Raw genomic sequence first — 16,103 nt, 5'->3', positions numbered from 1 at the left:
GCCGGGGCTCAGGCTGACGTGTCTCCCTTAGACCCTTGTTTTGTCCTCGGCTGCCTCTGAATTCCTGACACACTCACCATTTCTGTCTGAATGCTTTAGACTCCATCCCTGGGATCTGCCTCGGAACTCCTGACTAGGTTCGGTTTAGGGTCAACTTTTCTCCCACGCGGAATTTCCAGGTGAAAGTGGCCTTATTTTTCTCAGCGTTCCCTAGGCCCTAGTGCTTTCATTAGGTAGGGAGATCGGGATAGGAGGGGCTATGATAAGCCCCTCTGAGCAGCAAAGTGGCCTAAACAGACCTACTGACAGCCTTAAACGTTCACTAGGTTCCTAGGACCTTACATCCTGTGGCCACAACCCCCAGGCCCTTATCTGTTCAACCAGAAGTAAAGAATTTTAAGTGTTAGGACATTGTTTGTGACTCTGTCCCACCTCTGAAATCGGGCTTTCTTTACTAAGTAACACTGCACACCCAGCCCACTGTACTGGATTATAGTCCTTGCCTTCTGAAGCCATGTTCTGGGACCTTTCTGGTCTTCTGAGAGGTGGGGCTGCAGACCAAGCTCTTAGAGGGTTAGGGCAAATCCGGGCTTCTGTCTGTCTCCTCCCTCTCTCCCTTCTTCCCAGGCCATCAGAGGTTCCTGTCTGCGTTCGCCAACTCCCTAACTCAGCTGCTCACATTTTTACTCTCTGGGCTTCATCAGATTTCATGACAGCTTTCAGATTTGGTAACATCGGCTCCGCAGACAGAGGGCCCAAATGTAATTGGCAGAGTTATTTCCCAAGCAGAGGCTCCACTTAAAGTCACCTGCCCTTGTAAGACACACAAAGTCAAGATATGTGCACAGAAAAGGCAGAGTTGTGGATCCTCACTTGTTAAGTTTGGACTGGAGAGTCTGGTCCAGAAAGAGTGCAGGGGGGAGGGGTGGAGATCAGATCAGATGAGCAGGAAAAAGAGGCACTGGCTGGCAAGGGCAGTGGAGCCCAGAAGAAGCTGGCAGGGTTCATGTGCTTGGCGAGAAAGTAGAAATGGGGGAAAGAGTTTTAACTACAAAGGAAGAGGCAACACGCTTGCCGAAGATGAGCAAAGTCACAGAAGTGTAGGCCTGGGAGGAAATGAAGAAACTGCACCACACCTTGGTTTGGCTGTTGAGGAGACTCCTGTCAGGCTGTGAAATGACTTCCCTAATGTCACAGAACAAGTTCAGTAGCAAAGCCGGGGTGGAACCCCACATGTGCTTCCTTGATGAGATTTCCCTCTGTATACTGTGGTTACCATTGATTAATAAAGAAACTGCTTTGGACCTATAGCAAGGCAGAACTTAGTTGGTGGGGGGACACGACACACACAACACTAAACTGAATGCTGGGAGGAAGAGGGTGGAGTCAAGGAGAAGACATGGGGCCACCTCCAGAGAGAGATGCGCTGAAACATTGCTGGTAGACCATGATCTCGAGGTGATGCATAGATTAATGGAGATGTGTTAAATTAAGCTATAAGAGTTAGCCGATAGGAAGTGAGAGTTAATGGGCCAAGCTGTGATTTAATAATACAGTTTCTGTGTGATTATGTTGGGACCGGAAGGGACAGAAACCTCCATACAACACTCCCTACCACACGGCTTAGGAGCTGAGGCTGTGCCTTACAGTCAATGAGGGAACAATTGCTTCAGTGATTTATCTAGACCTTGACAAGTTATAAAGAAAAAGTAATGAACAGAAATGGAGGAGAAGAGGCTAGTCTACACATTCTAATTCCCCCGCTGGGTTCTGTCCTTGGAGGGAGCAAAACTGACCAGTTACAAGCACCAGCTCTAGGATACAAACACCTCCATGGGCAACATCACAGTCCAGCTGACTGGTATCCTACTGACCTTGGACAAGACACCTAATCACTCTCTTTTTTAATACATAATTAATTTTTATTTTGTGTTCAATGGAATTTTGTCTGCAGATATGTCTGTGTGAGGCTGCCAGAAGCCGTGGAACACTTGAGTTACAGACAGCTGTGGCTGCCATGGAGGTGCTGGGAATTGAACCCGGGGCCCTCTGGAGTGCGAAGGAGACAAGGTGGAAGCATGCAAACCAGTTCACATGGAAAGCATGCTTCCAAGTGAAACAAGGGCTGGGAAAGGCTGGAGAAAGAAAAGGGCTGGGAAGTGCCAAGGCTACTCCATCTCCCAGCTCCAAAGCTCTCTAGGGCACAGTCTGCAAGCTGAGAATCTTGGGAGTTCGTAGGAGAGTCTGGCCCACACTCTGCACTCCTCGATTAACCCCAAGTAGCCACACACGTGGCAGCCTAGACAGAAAGCCCTGCTGGAGGCCAGCTTCCCTAACCCTGTCTTAGCCCTCTCAGCTGTTAGTAGTCTGTACCTCGAATGTAGAAAATGAGTGACCTTCTCCTGTCTCTGAATCGACTGCTCAGAAACTGGGCTGAAAGAAAAGGTGCCAGCTCCAACAAAGCTTTCTCTAAAAGATCACATATAACAATAATAATAATAATAATAATAACAACAATAAATAATGGTGGTACACACCAATAATACCAGCTCTAGAGGGGCAGAGGCAGGAGAAACGCATCAAGTTCTGGTCCCACAAAGAGGATGTCAGGTCAGTCATGTTGACGAGTAAGACTTTGCCTAAAATAATGTCTTAACTAGCAAGCAAAGCAGTGGTTCATACCTGTGCTTCTGGGGGAGGGGGTGTACATACTCACACTAAATGTCAACATCCATTCTACAGTGACTCACTCTTTCTCGTGCTAACTGCTAGGGAAGGTGATGGGGACAATTGAGTGTCCTTCGGGGACCAAACAGGATGGGTATTGGATATTGCCAATAGGATACCAGCAGCCTGAGGGGAAGGTTCTTCCCCTTCTAGACTGGGAGGGTTAGACCACAAACCACAGTTTCTTCTGCCTCAACCTCTGAAGCTTGTTTTGAGGGCTGAGATAACAGACCAGTATCCGCAGCTTAGGAAGTCAGCGAGAGTCTTCCCTTTTTCTTCCAGAATTTCAAAATACCAAGGGCTTTCAATGCTTTATTAGCATGCAAACACCCTCCGTCCACATGCACTCAGCTCCTATCTGAACACACATCTAAGTTTTTATTAGCCTGGGCCTTGCTCGATGGACACTAAGTGGCCGAAGAGGGAAAGAGAAGGCTAACGACAGAAGAGTCCGCAGACAAAGCCGTGCAGGGACTCACGTAGCCTCCTCTGAGGTGGACACTACAATCTGTAGGGCACAATGAATGACGACTTAAAGAACAAACCAATGGAAGGTTTCAATCAGGCAGCCTTGACTAAAATGACTTGTTTTGCTTCTAGAAAGATTGCTTTAAAGTTCCAGTTTTCCTGTACTTTCCAAAGTGTGATTTCTGAGCCATGGCATGTAGGAATTTGAATTCCCATAGCCTATCTCCAAATTCAAAAGATCTCAGCATAGATGTCGGAGTTCACAAAGAGTCCCTCCTAGGTTTACTGGGGTAGTGGGACTCTCAAATTTCTTTCAGAAGTACTGGCTACACCAAACTCAATTTGCTAAAGGTAAAAAGTGGTGGCTGACACACAGAGGCCACAAAGGGGGGGGGGCCTACTGAGGCACAAGTGGATTGCACTCAGCACTGAAAGGGACCCAAGGACTGACAAGGGGGTGTCTGGTATTGCTGCTGTTTGAGGGGAACCCAAGGACTGACAAGGGGGTGTCTGGTATTGCTGCTGTTTGAGGGTAGGTTTTGTTTTGTTTTAAGCAGGGTCCTTGCAAGATAGCTCTGATGTCCTGGTGTCCACAATGCTGAACTCATGGTCATACTGCCATTCCAAGTGTTGAAAATGTGGTGATCTTTTGTTTGTGCTATAACAAATGAAGCTTGCCTGAAGATCAGAATGTGGAGTGAGTCACTAATTAGCCATAGAAGCCAGGCAGTGGTGGCACACACCTTTTAATCCCTGCACTTGGGAGGCAGATGCAGATGGATCTCTGTGAGTTCAAGGTTGCCCTGGGCTACACAGATTGATCGAGTCTCAAAGAGAAACAGAGCCAGACAGTGGAGGCTCACCTTTAATTCCAGTACTTGGGAGTCCATGCCTCTAATCCCAACAGTAAGGACGTGGAGACAGGAAGGGGGTATGGCTGGGGAGGAGGAGACAGGAGTTCATTGCATTCAGTCTGAGGACTTGTAGAGACAGGACATCCCATTCAGTCTGAGGATTTTGTAGAGGTAAGAACTAGTGACTGGCTGATCTGTTTCTTTGATCTTTCAGCATTTACTCTTATATCCGACTTGGGGTTTTGATTATTAAAGCTAATTAGAATTCATGCTACAGGAACGATAGGCATACCCCACTACACCCGACTGAAATAGGCTATTCTAGACAAAGCCATGGACACAAGAAAGGAAAGCACTGCTCCTCAGCATCTCCCCTTTTAATTCCTTCATAAACATCCAATGGTCACATCCACACTGGATTTGATAGACCCAGGCCCAGTAGCATCCTCTTATTTGTTTTTTGGTTTTTTTGTTGTTGTTGTTTGGTTGTTTTTTCAAGACAGGGTCTCTCTGTGTGGCCCTGGCTGTCCTGAAACTCACTCTGTAGACCAGGTGGCCTAGAATTCACAGGTATCTGACTTCCTCCTTCCGAGTGCTGGCATCAGAGGTGTGTGCCACCACTGCCTGGCTGCATCCTTTTATCTGTAAATTCATTTTCTATAGTTTCGGTTTACCTAGTCAACTGCAGTCCAAAACTACTGCATGGAAAATTCTAGAAAAAAAATTTCATATGTTTTCTGAGTACCCTTGTGGTGCTGTGATAGCTCACTGTCTTCCTTTGCACTGTATTTATGCAGGAGGCATTGCCCTACCATCAGCAATTACAATAGATGGCACTCTGAACCAGGGAGAACAATGGATTGTATAAGTGCCCTAGTTTATTCAGCTATTATTGTTAATTTCTTAATAAGTTTATTATATAATTTAAATTTGTCATGTGTATGTATGTGTAGGCGAAAGCATACGACATATAGACACATGAATTACTTTTCTCATTTTCATAACCAAAGATCTGACAAGACATAATTAAAGACAGAAAATATCCATTTTATGTCACGCCATTGCTAGGTGGGGAAGGCATGGGGGCAGGAACGTGAGGCTGCTTGGTCACATCTGGGCAGATCAGGAAGGAGAGAAAGGGGTGTTCAGCTTTTACCTGGTTTTGTCTTTTCCTGTTTTATTTAGCGAGAACTCTAGTCCATAGGATGGCGCTACCCACATTCCAGGTGGATCCTCCACCCTCAGGTGTTCTCGGGGAAAGCCCTGACAAACACAGGCAAAGGTATTCTTCATCAATGCCCCACGTGTTTCTCAATCCAATCAGACAGACAATGGAAACGGCCACAGTAGGAGGTTGGCACCCACAGGCAGGCTTGGTGCATGCCTTTGGATAAGGGCGTATTCTCCACAGAAGAAGAGATTCTTTCCAAGCTTTTCATTCTCTTGTGTATTTTGTAAAGATAGCAGTTAGTCTTCCCTCCCCAACTTGTCTCCAAACATACCATCACATTCTTGAGTAAGCCTTACATCATGCATGCCGCCTCTCAAGAGGCAGGCACATGCCCTGCCCCCAACTTGGGAAGTGTTGAGAGCTAGCTCCATGATCCAGGGACCAACGTCTATAGGGTGCGGGTGATGAGAGAGGAGGAAGAGGCGAGAGAATCTTGCCAGGGCCAGATTCATCACCGTGGAAGAGGAAAAGCAAAAGGGAAGGAGCGTGGTGAGGAAAATGGACAGACGTCCAGGGTGAGACAGCCCTGAGTCTGGGAAACTGTGTCCAAGGACAAGGCAGCCGCTCCTAAGAAAACTGTAACACAGCAGGATCAAGTCCTAGTTCACTTTCTGCTGCTGTGATGAACTCCGTGAGCATGAGCAGCTGGGAGAAGAAATGGTTTATTCCACCTTAGGGCTTACAGTCCATCATGAATGGAAGTCAGGGCAGGAACCTGGAGGCAGGAGCTGATGGAGAAGCCATGGAGGAACACGCTGACTGGCTGCTCCCCATAGCTTGTTCAGCCTGCTTTGTTATACATTCCAGGACCACCTGTCCAGAGGTGACACTATCCACAGCTGGGCTCGGCCTCCCACATCAATCCTTAAACAAGATGCCCCTCAGACATGCTCACGGGCTTGTCTGATGGAGACAATTTCCTAACTGAGGATTTCACTTCCCAGATGACTGGCGCTTGTGCCAAGCTGACAGAAAATCAACCAGCACAAAATCCATCAGCTGGAAGTCTGCTCCATTTGAAACTCACTGGAGGACTTCGGGACAGACAGAAGGCCAGGCTCTGAGCTACCTAAATTGCCACAGGTAATTTGGCTCAGTGACTAAGTTATGGGTCTGAGGCCTGTTTGTCGGGATGCTTTCGGTTTCACACCCTCAGTGACACACTGGTCTCTTGCCTCATCAGCTCCTCCCGGGGGGGGGGGGGGTTGTTATGTAATATATGAGTAGCCTGTAATTGGAGCTATTAAAAGGTGAGAGACAGAGAAGATAAGACCATGGCCAGAGAATGCATCTACCACAAAAAACGTGGGAAAGAGTGTGTGTGTGGGGGGGGTTAATTCTAAAAACTGGCTACAACCTCTAGAGGATGCTGAACAAGCTCTGGATATGAGCTTGGCACAGTAACTATTCAAATAATCAAGCTACTCTGGTTGTTATTGAGACTCTCACTACAGAAACCTCAGGACCACTGGGAGCTGGTGATAGTTCTCACTGATTATGGCTTGATTTCTCTGGGTTAGGGTTGCTCAGCAGAGGCACTGACTGCCAATAGGCTGAAAGCTTCTGTTGTGAGATACTGCTCTATGCATTGTCGTTGGAGAGTCAGTAGCAGTCACCTCTTGATGCCTGCTCAAGAAAACAGGACTGGAGAAATGAGTTGGCATTTAAGGTCACTGGATGCTCTTGCTCAGGCCAAGGTTCAGTACCCAGCACCCACATCGTGGCTTATAACAGTCTGTAAGTCCAGTTCCAGGGAATCCACCCTCTTCTGGATCCTGCAGGCCCTGAACACCCATGGTGTACAAACATACATGCAGAAAAAAAAAACCTTAAAAAGAAAGAAGGAAGGAAGGAGGGAAGGAAGAAAGGAAGGAAAGGAACGATAAAAAAGCTCTCTAGACATAGCTAACTATACCGTAGGGTACTAAGTTGTCCTTGGCTGAGAATTGCTGACTTGGTTAATTAATTGGCATTGCTTAATAGAGAAGGAAGCCCCTAGGCCTCTCTCTCTATTGATTCTTCCTCGACAGAAAGCAATCTCAGCTGTGTTTGCCCTGTGATTATATCTCACACAAAGAAAACAATTTATTGCCGTCTTCCTAGTGGTGATACACATTTGTATATATAAAACTGAAAGCACACTGGGTTTCTAAGAACATCAAGCCACTGTTAAAAGCAAGGATTTGAACCTTTCATGGTGGTACAGGCCCGCAATCCCAAGAACAAAAATTCTAGGCCAGGGCGACCTAACACAACCAGCAAGAGTTTTCACAGTAAGAGACAACTTGGATCACAATGTTCATGCTGAGGGCTTACAGGGGATTAGGCTCAGCTTGGGTGTTTCATTCTGAAAACCTATCTTTTTAACCTAGAGCCAGAGAACAATGGAAGGAACCTGGCCTCTCTGCGACCTGCACAGTTTATCTCTTTTGGAATGGGGACTGCAGGCCGGCGGCAGCTTTTTCACCATGAAAGCCGTGACAGAGACAGGGCGGTGGGAAGGCCCCACTGTTCTAATGGTTCCACGACTGGGAAGTTCAGTCAGTTTAGAAGGGGCTGAGTCATTTTACAGCATAAATCTGGAGGAAATGTTACAGTTGACGTGATAAATGTTCTAAGTTATCCATCTAGCAACCAAAGTGTGTGTGTCTGTGATAGAGCCAGCATCATTCTACAAGCAACGGAGGCTTGAGAACAGGTGGTAGGGACAGGAACGATTCCATGAAACTGGGGAACATGAATTCCTGCACAGAGCAATTCACAGACTGGGCAAGGGAGTCTGGGAACACAGATTAAGTTGAAACAGGAACCAGGAAAGATCCATGATACTGCGTGCTGGGACGTCCCTGGTGAACCTCAGTAGCCTGGGAGCCATCTGTGAGGCTTGTGAATGCAGACTGCTGGGCCTATCTTAGCTTTTGACTCAGTAGGTCTGGGTGGTCCTCAAATTTGCGTTTCTGACAAGTTTCCCAATGATGCTGAGGCTGTCTGTCAAGGTATCACACAGGACGAGAGCCGCTGTCTTGGGACACTGGGTCCCTCTTGTCTGGCTCTCAGAATCCCAGTCTAAATGAGGATTCAGACAGATGATTTTGGGAACAAAATGAGCAAATCCCAACTTCTTCCTTGAGCTAGCACACACACCGTCTCCCCCAGGCTCTGTGACTGTATACGTGATCAGTGAACGCTACCCAGCAGGGCTGGTTATCTATGAAGATGAGGATTATGCAGACAGGAAAGAGGCAGGTAAACTCTTCTGGGTAGCGTGGGACAGAGCAGGTTTACTCACGGTTACATCCCTCCTAGCACACCTCTCTAGGCAGTCTCCAGGACTCCAGATCTTACCGCCTAGAGCAAAGGCCTCTGCAACAGATCCTCAGGTGGTGAGTGATGAGCCCCCAAGGTAAACACAGTCTCTTCCTCTTATTCTGGGAAGAAGCAAGCTCTGTGTTCCCACAACCACAGCACACTCTCTCTGCATATTTTAAAACAGACTTTCCACTCAGACGGTCCTGGAATAGGCTTCCTCACCCCGTCATTTATTAGTTATTTGAGGATGACCTTAAGTTACACAAAACTCAGGGTTTTCTCTCTTTATTAGTGTGGTGACCTGCATATTGCCTCGAGGGGCTTTGGGAGATTCAGGATCATGAGCAAAGCTGACCACACATTCAGTTCACAGCTCCTCTCCAGATTACTAGCTGTTGTTATTAACCTGTTCTTTTATCAAGTGGCCATTGTACCGGTGTTTAAATTGTTGCTAGGGCAGACGGCGGGAAGTTACAGCTTCCTTTTCATACTTCTCGAGTTTCGGGAACTTGTAAGAAGTATAAAAGACGGTCATGTTGATTTAAGCTATTCACCGCCCTCATTCCCATAATTTAGGAAAATATCCTAAGATATCCTAAAAGACAAACCTGGGGACCAGTGGGCTAAATTAGCCATTTTAGGTGAACAATAAATCAGAATTGGTTTGTTGGCTGATAGCAACTCAGACAGGGGTTGAGACAAAAGGGTCTGATGGCCACTAACTGAGCCATGTATAAGTCAAGCCGTGCATGAGGCTGTGTGTTCAGTGCAGAGGCCAGGTTCCAGGGCAACATGCCTAAACAAGGCACTCAGAAGATGCTGGGAAGGGTGGCAGTGGAGCCGGCCCCCGGACACCCCAGCCCGGAGAAGGGAAATTGGGACATGGGATGATGCCTGGCTCTGAATATCTGAAGAGCCAAGACTCCTCGGCATTTGCTCCACAGAGCCCTGATGCAGTATGTCACACACAGTAATTGGCCGTCCATTCATGGATTACAAGTTCAATGTCAAATAACCAGTATTGTAAATAAATGAACTAGGACATCATTAAAAAAAATCCATCTGAAAAGTGGGCAATTAGTAGGGCTGGAGAGATGCTTCACAGTTAACGTGTTCTGCTCCTGCGCAGGATCCACACAGGGTAGCCTCCAACAGCATGTCAATCCAGCTTCAGCGCTCTGGCATTCTCTTCTGGCCTCAATGGGCACCTGAACTCATCTGTACCATCCTTGCTACACATATACATATAATTTAAAATAAAACATGTTTTAAAAGCTAATTTCTATTCCATTGAATTTCTGTTTAATTAGAGGTCAAATGGAAAATGTATCTTTGTGTGTGTGTGTTTGTGTGTGTTTATATACACAAACCTAAAGACCAATGGGCTAGGTTAGCTATTTTAGATGAACTAATAATCAGAATTAATTTATGGAGAGAGAGAGAGAGAAAGAAAGCTGTAGAAGACAAAAGGTGGATAACTGGGTAAAGGAAACAGGAAATGAAGTTTTAAGCCTCTAAGACCTTGCTACTAACCATCACTGTACAACAGACCGGGTTTTCTCTGGAGGCAGGAACCCATTCCCTATCACACAACATCCTGTCAGATGTCCTGATGGTGCTAAGTGTGAGGTAAGGAGGATGTCCTGGGGCTCGCTCCCATGGGGACATTAAGATGCTCTGACTTCTCCAAAATGGAACAGCTCAGCCTTGGTTTTTGTTAAAAGAATAGGGAAAAAATAAAAATCTTAATATTGAAGAAGAGATGTAATCAGTTCAGAGGACTTTACTGTCAACTGAGACCTGCTTAGAAGACACTTCTGGGAAGATCTGGGGGTGTTCCCAGCGAGGACTAACTGAGGAGCTTTATCCTACAGGGTTCTCGGACTGGATAAAGGGGGAAAGAGGAGGCCATCTAAGCATCCACATTCACCATTCTGTCCCAACTGCAACGCAGCAGCTGCCTCTTTCCCATCGCCATGCCTGCCCACCATGATGGACCGCACCTAGAACCGGAAGCCAGAACCAGTTCTTCCTAAGCTGCTTTACCACGTGTTTCATCACAGCAGTCAGAAAAGTCCCACTGCAGGATTCTCCTGTGTTTGCACAAATGTGGTACACGTCAAACCCCTGGACCAGTCCCGGTTTCTGCAGGGAGAGGTTGGTTTGTAGCTTCAGATTTCTTATTGAGGTGATAAATACCCCACTGAAAATCAAGTTTGACTTGATGCCCCCTAAAGTGAGCCAGGTGGGCATCTAATCCGGAGATACGGCACTGAATCATCTCTGCCACATCTACCAACAGAGAAAATCCAATGCAAAGAGCAGGCAGACCCAGGGGGGTCCCATAGCCAGGACTGCAGGGTAAGGCTGGAGATGACTGGGGCTTGGATTCCAGATAAGCAACAGAAGTGTTTAGACAGCCTGGCCCAAATATTCAGGGGGCTTATCATACCTACAATAAAGAAATAAATGTGCTGTGCTTTTATTTTCGATGTCTGCCAAACCCTACTCAGCATGAGTATATCCTTAAACCTTATTAAGGGTCAGGATAAAGAGTTGTTGGCAGCCTATTCATGGGCCATGAACTCCAGTCAACGTGACCAGTAGTATGAATAAGTGGACCATGACATCATAGGAGAGCCCAGTAGAGGAATACCTCTTAGTGAGCAGTGGAGGTTCAGCCAAGACGCTGACAACCGTGAACCAGCAACAGTGTTGGTAACGGAGGGGAAAGAGGGAATCAGTCGTTAGCAAACATGTGGTGATGACTTTGTCCCACTGACCTTGCCGAGTCTAACTTCAGTGCCTTTTCAGAGGGTGACAAATATTCTGCTGGGCATCAGGCCCCAGTGTTTAGGAAGGCACACAGTGGGGTCCCTATGTAGTTCCCTGCTGATCGATCACACCGCCACCACTCTGAACTCAGTCCTTGGACTGTGGTGAGAGCTCAAAAGACAAGCGTGTCAGCTGCTCTAGGGTCTCATCTGCAAAGCCTAGTGTCCCCCCCAGCTCTGTGACTGTGTCCTGACAGCCCCTATGCACCGCCAGGCTAAAAAGCACAACCACAACCTCTTAGCCCTCACCATCTTGACGAACCCCTCCTAGCAGTCCTATAAAGTGGGCACAGCCACGCATCTCAGAAAAGAGGGGTTCTCTCCCAGAAGTATCTTGTTGGACACTTCCGTCAGCATGTGACAACAGGCTGCACACATACACCTGGACTACCTGGCGAGGCCTGTTGTTCACCCATTAGACCCCGCTACTGCATGTGACCGTGTGGAACACTCTGGGCAACTGTAAACACAACCTTGAGTATTTGGGGAGCTAAGGGTGGCATAGGAGCATCATTTCTGCTCCTAGTCTACATGGAATAGGAGCCTGTTTCTTTAGCTAAATGGTACAAGTTTGGGTGCCGTGGTTGTGTTTTTCCTGTTTCTTTTCTATTTCTCACCATTCGGTGTCACAGGATGAATAGAATAGAGGAGAAACAGCGTGGACTTTAAAGAAGAAAGGATTATGGGAGTGGTGGAAAGAAAAGGGAAAAAAGACAATAGTGAGACAAGCCTGTAGATGCATCTCTGTAAGTTCAAGACCTGCCTTGTCTACATAGAAAGCCCGAGGCCAGCCAGAGCTACACAGTGAGACTTTGTCTCAAGATAGATAGACAGATTATAAAAATTTTCACAATAGATTAATCCATTTAATTCAACTTAAAAACAGTGGGCTGAGAAGACGAGAACAGTGTGTATAAAATGTGGGCTGTACTGTAGGTGTGCTCATTCATCCAGACTTACTGATGCCCCTGGGCTGGGGACACACAGAGAAACGCTGCCTCAGCTTGGGTCCCTGCAGTTAACCCACACCAGGGTCTGTCTGACAGGGGCCTGGCACTGTCTGCCTCCTCCATCTCCACAGTGAACCATCAGTTTGTGGCCTCCCTTTGAGTCCAGGGAGAAAACAGCTTGGAGACTTCAAGGGGGAAACTTGCATTTAAGGAGAAAGTTTGGCTGGGGATGTCACTCAGTTGGGAGAGTGCTCCCTCAGCGCGCAAGAACACATGTGTGGGATCTCCACCACCAAGTAAAAGCATCATGGCAGCACACATGGGCAATCCCAGAACTCAGAAGAAAAGTGGCACAAAGATGTGGATGTCAGAGCATCCTCAGGTGCCTCCACGACCTCAGATGAGGATGCCAGAGCATCCTCAGGACCCCTCCATGACCTCAGATGAGGATGTCAGAGCATCCTCAGGGCCCTCCATGACCTCAGAGGTGGATGTCAGAGCATCCTCAGGGCCCTCCATGACCTCAGATGAGGATGTCAGAGCATCCTCAGGACCCCTCCATGACCTCAGATGAGGATGTCAGAGCATCCTCAGGACCTCTCCATGACCTCAGATGAGGATGTCAGAGCATCCTCAGGGCCCTCCATGACCTCAGAGGTGGATGTCAGAGCATCCTCAGGACCCCTCCATGACCTCAGATGAGGATGTCAGAGCATCCTCGGGTCCCTCCACGACCTCAGATGAGGATGTCAGAGCATCCTCAGGACCCCTCCATGACCTCAGATGAGGATGTCAGAGCATCCTCAGGTCCCTCCATGACCCCTGCTTCAGATGAGGATGTCAGAGCATCCTCGGGGCCCTCCATGACCTCAGATGAGGATGTCAGAGCATCCTCAGGACCTTCCATGACCTCAGATGAGGATGTCAGAGCATCCTCAGGACCCTCCATGACCTCAAATGAGGATGTCAGAGCATCCTCAGGTCCCCTCCACAACCTCTGCTTCAGCTCTTACCTAGTTTCTGTCCTTCACCGACTGCCACCTGGGGAGTGAGAGCTGAAATGAGCCCGGCCTCCCCAAGCTACTTTTGGCTGTGGTGTTTTATCACAGCAGTAGAAACCCTAACTAAATATTTAGTTTTCACAGTGAGTTTGAGGCCAGATTTGGCTACCTGAGATCTGGTTTCAAAAAAGAATCTAAGCAAACTGACAAGCCAATAGTAGAGCTTTCTCATTTCCTGAAGGTCTTGAAGACAAGAACAGAGAACTCCTGGCAGATATACACATGTGTGTGTACGTGTGTGTACGTGTGTGTGCGCGCACGCATGTGTATGTGTGCATGCGTGTATGTGCGTGTGTACAGGCATGTAGAGCTCACCTGAAGTTTCAGCACTTGGGAGGCCAACACAGGAGGATCAAGACCATTCTTAACTACATAGCCAATTTGAGGCTTGACAATGGTATCGCACACGCACACCAGTTCTCAGCAGCAGACCATATGGAAGCCTGCCTTATCCCCAAACCAAGCCAATACTCTTCTCCTCAGCGCCACAGCAGTCTTTGTGCTACGCCTAGACTCCTTCCCCTACCGCAGCAAGAACCAGAAGCTGCTGGAAAATTATTTCCTGTGAAGGTGCAGCCTGGATGTAGGAATGGGAGCCACTCTGTCCAGCATTTCAAAAGCTTTAAAGAGAAGAGAAAATGGCGTTTCTGCCAGGGGGGCAGCAAGCCTGCCCACAGTGGGCTGAGAGCTCATAGGTTACAGGGAGAAGAGAATTAAGGAGAAATAAATATTCGGATATATCTGGTGTTGAAACAAACGCGTGCCTGTGCTCTGGGGATGGATGCTCATCTCTAGAAATCCTGCAAGGCTGTGCTGCAGCCGACAGCGAGAGACAGCCACGCCAGCCCTGAACATCTGTTTCCCCCATTTTGCCAAGGAACATTCTTTTTTAAATCTCCTTTTATAATTTGACCTGCTCTGCTGGCAGGGGGCCCTAGGAAGGCTTCCAACTAAGGATGGTAAAGAGAAAGAAGGAGCAAGAGGAAGTGAGAGCAGACTGGCCTGAGCAGACAGAGGCTAAGCCCAAAGACGTAGGGGAAGGAAAATGGGGGAAGGAAAGAGAAAAGGGGGCTGAAAGGGGGCAGAGGGAGAGAGGACAGGAAGAAAGAGGAGGAGGGAAGGCAGGGAGGAGAGGAAGAAGGGAGGGAGGAAGGAAAGGAGGCAGGGGAGGAGGGAAGGCAGGGAGGAGAGGAAGGAGGGAGGGAGGAAGGAAAGGAGGCAGGAGAGGAGGGAAGGGAAATAGGCAGGCAGGCAACATGGGACAGCAAGTGAGCTTAAGACGTCCACCTGACAAGTCAGGGCAAGGGGTGTGAGAGACACACACGGGGCACTACCTGGAAAGAACCTCAGCAAGAGTGTGTCCAGAAACTGTGACCATAGCACCCCAGAAAAGACCACTCCTTGGGCCCCAGAGTGCTTAAAAACAGGCGCAATAGTGCCTTTCCATGGAGGCACACTCCTGTTTAACATCCAGGGACCACTGGCCAGGTCGGATTCATTCCTACTAGAAACATGCACCAGGCATAGCAAAGGCTCTTTCCTTCTCTCCGTAGGCTCCTCCCATTATCCATATTCTCTCCTTTTCAGCCATTGTTTCTCTGAACCCAGACTGTCATCTGGCAAGTCAGAGCATCACTTTGTGACCAAATCTGGGGAGGGGGCAGTGATTCCCTTAGCCATGCTGAGCTCTGCCCTGACTCCACCACCTTCCCACACAGCCAGCCCTCCACACTCCCCCTCCACTCCCCCACCTCATCCCCCACCCCCCCTGCTCTGGTTCACAAAGGTTTGGCTTCCTCTGCATGTGCATCAGCATCACCAGGAACCAGACACACAGAGGGATTTCCAGCTCCAGGGCCTTAGGTTGCATCACAGGAATCTCAGAGAAGTTTCTGCGGCTGTTGCTTTCTACCGTGTCATAGGAAATCCCTCTGGAGCACACTGATTATTATTAGATGGCCTAAAACATCGGGCTTTGGACATTACTATCTACTCAACAAATGAGTCTTAAACAGCCACATATGGTCAGGTCCTTGCTCGATATAGCACCCCCGGCCAATATTTGGGGGGAGTATTTTCAGGACTAGCACCCCAAATCCATGATGCTTAAGTCCCAAGTCCATCAAGTAAAATGGTGTGATTTTGCATATGACCCACACGTGTCCTTTGTAAACTTTGAATCATGTGTAAGTTGCTCGCAGCATCTAACACAGGCAAGCACTGTTAAACGGGGTTACAGTGTGCTATTTCAGGAATAATGAGAAGTGCGCATGTGTTCAGTAAAGACATGGTAAAATAAAATTCTGTCCACAGGTGGTTAAATCCACAGATGTAGAATCAATGAGTAGAGAGGCTTGTGTGTGTGTGTGTGTGTGCATGTGTGTGTGCGTATGTGTGTGCATGTGTGTGCGCGCATGCGTGCATGCATGCGCACATGTGTGAGTGCAGGTGTGTGTGTGTGTGTCGTCGTCTTCATCATCATCATTTTATCCAAATCTCAAGTGAATTTCCCAGGAACAATAAGATGTATTATCCTCAGGAAACTGAGATTGGTTGTAGAACCAGGGATTATATGTCTAATCTTCTAACTAGCTCAGTAGCCTCTAGCAGATAAATCCATCCCTCTGAGTCTCTGTCTTCTTCTCTATAAAATGCAAATATCTTAGTGG

General features: G+C 47.8%; 1 protein-coding gene across 5 annotated transcripts in view; it reads right to left on the bottom strand.

Moving 5' to 3' along the window:
- Positions 1-16,103, bottom strand: part of Amotl1 (angiomotin like 1) — a 119,374-nt gene that overhangs the window by 64,807 nt on the left and 38,464 nt on the right. The window contains exon 1 of one of the 5 annotated variants that reach the window (XM_075966806.1): positions 504-531. The exons of the other annotated variants lie outside the window; for them this stretch is intronic. Within the exon in view, the coding sequence (XP_075822921.1) occupies positions 504-516 (13 nt within the window). The 5' untranslated portion in view covers positions 517-531. Of the gene's footprint in view, positions 1-503; positions 532-16,103 lie in introns of those variants that run through there. 5 annotated transcript variants of the gene reach the window in all.

This window comes from Microtus pennsylvanicus, chromosome 3 (assembly GCF_037038515.1).
Source record: "Microtus pennsylvanicus isolate mMicPen1 chromosome 3, mMicPen1.hap1, whole genome shotgun sequence".
Classification (NCBI taxonomy): Eukaryota; Metazoa; Chordata; class Mammalia; order Rodentia; family Cricetidae; genus Microtus; species Microtus pennsylvanicus.
This window is presented reverse-complemented; position numbering and strand designations above follow the sequence as displayed.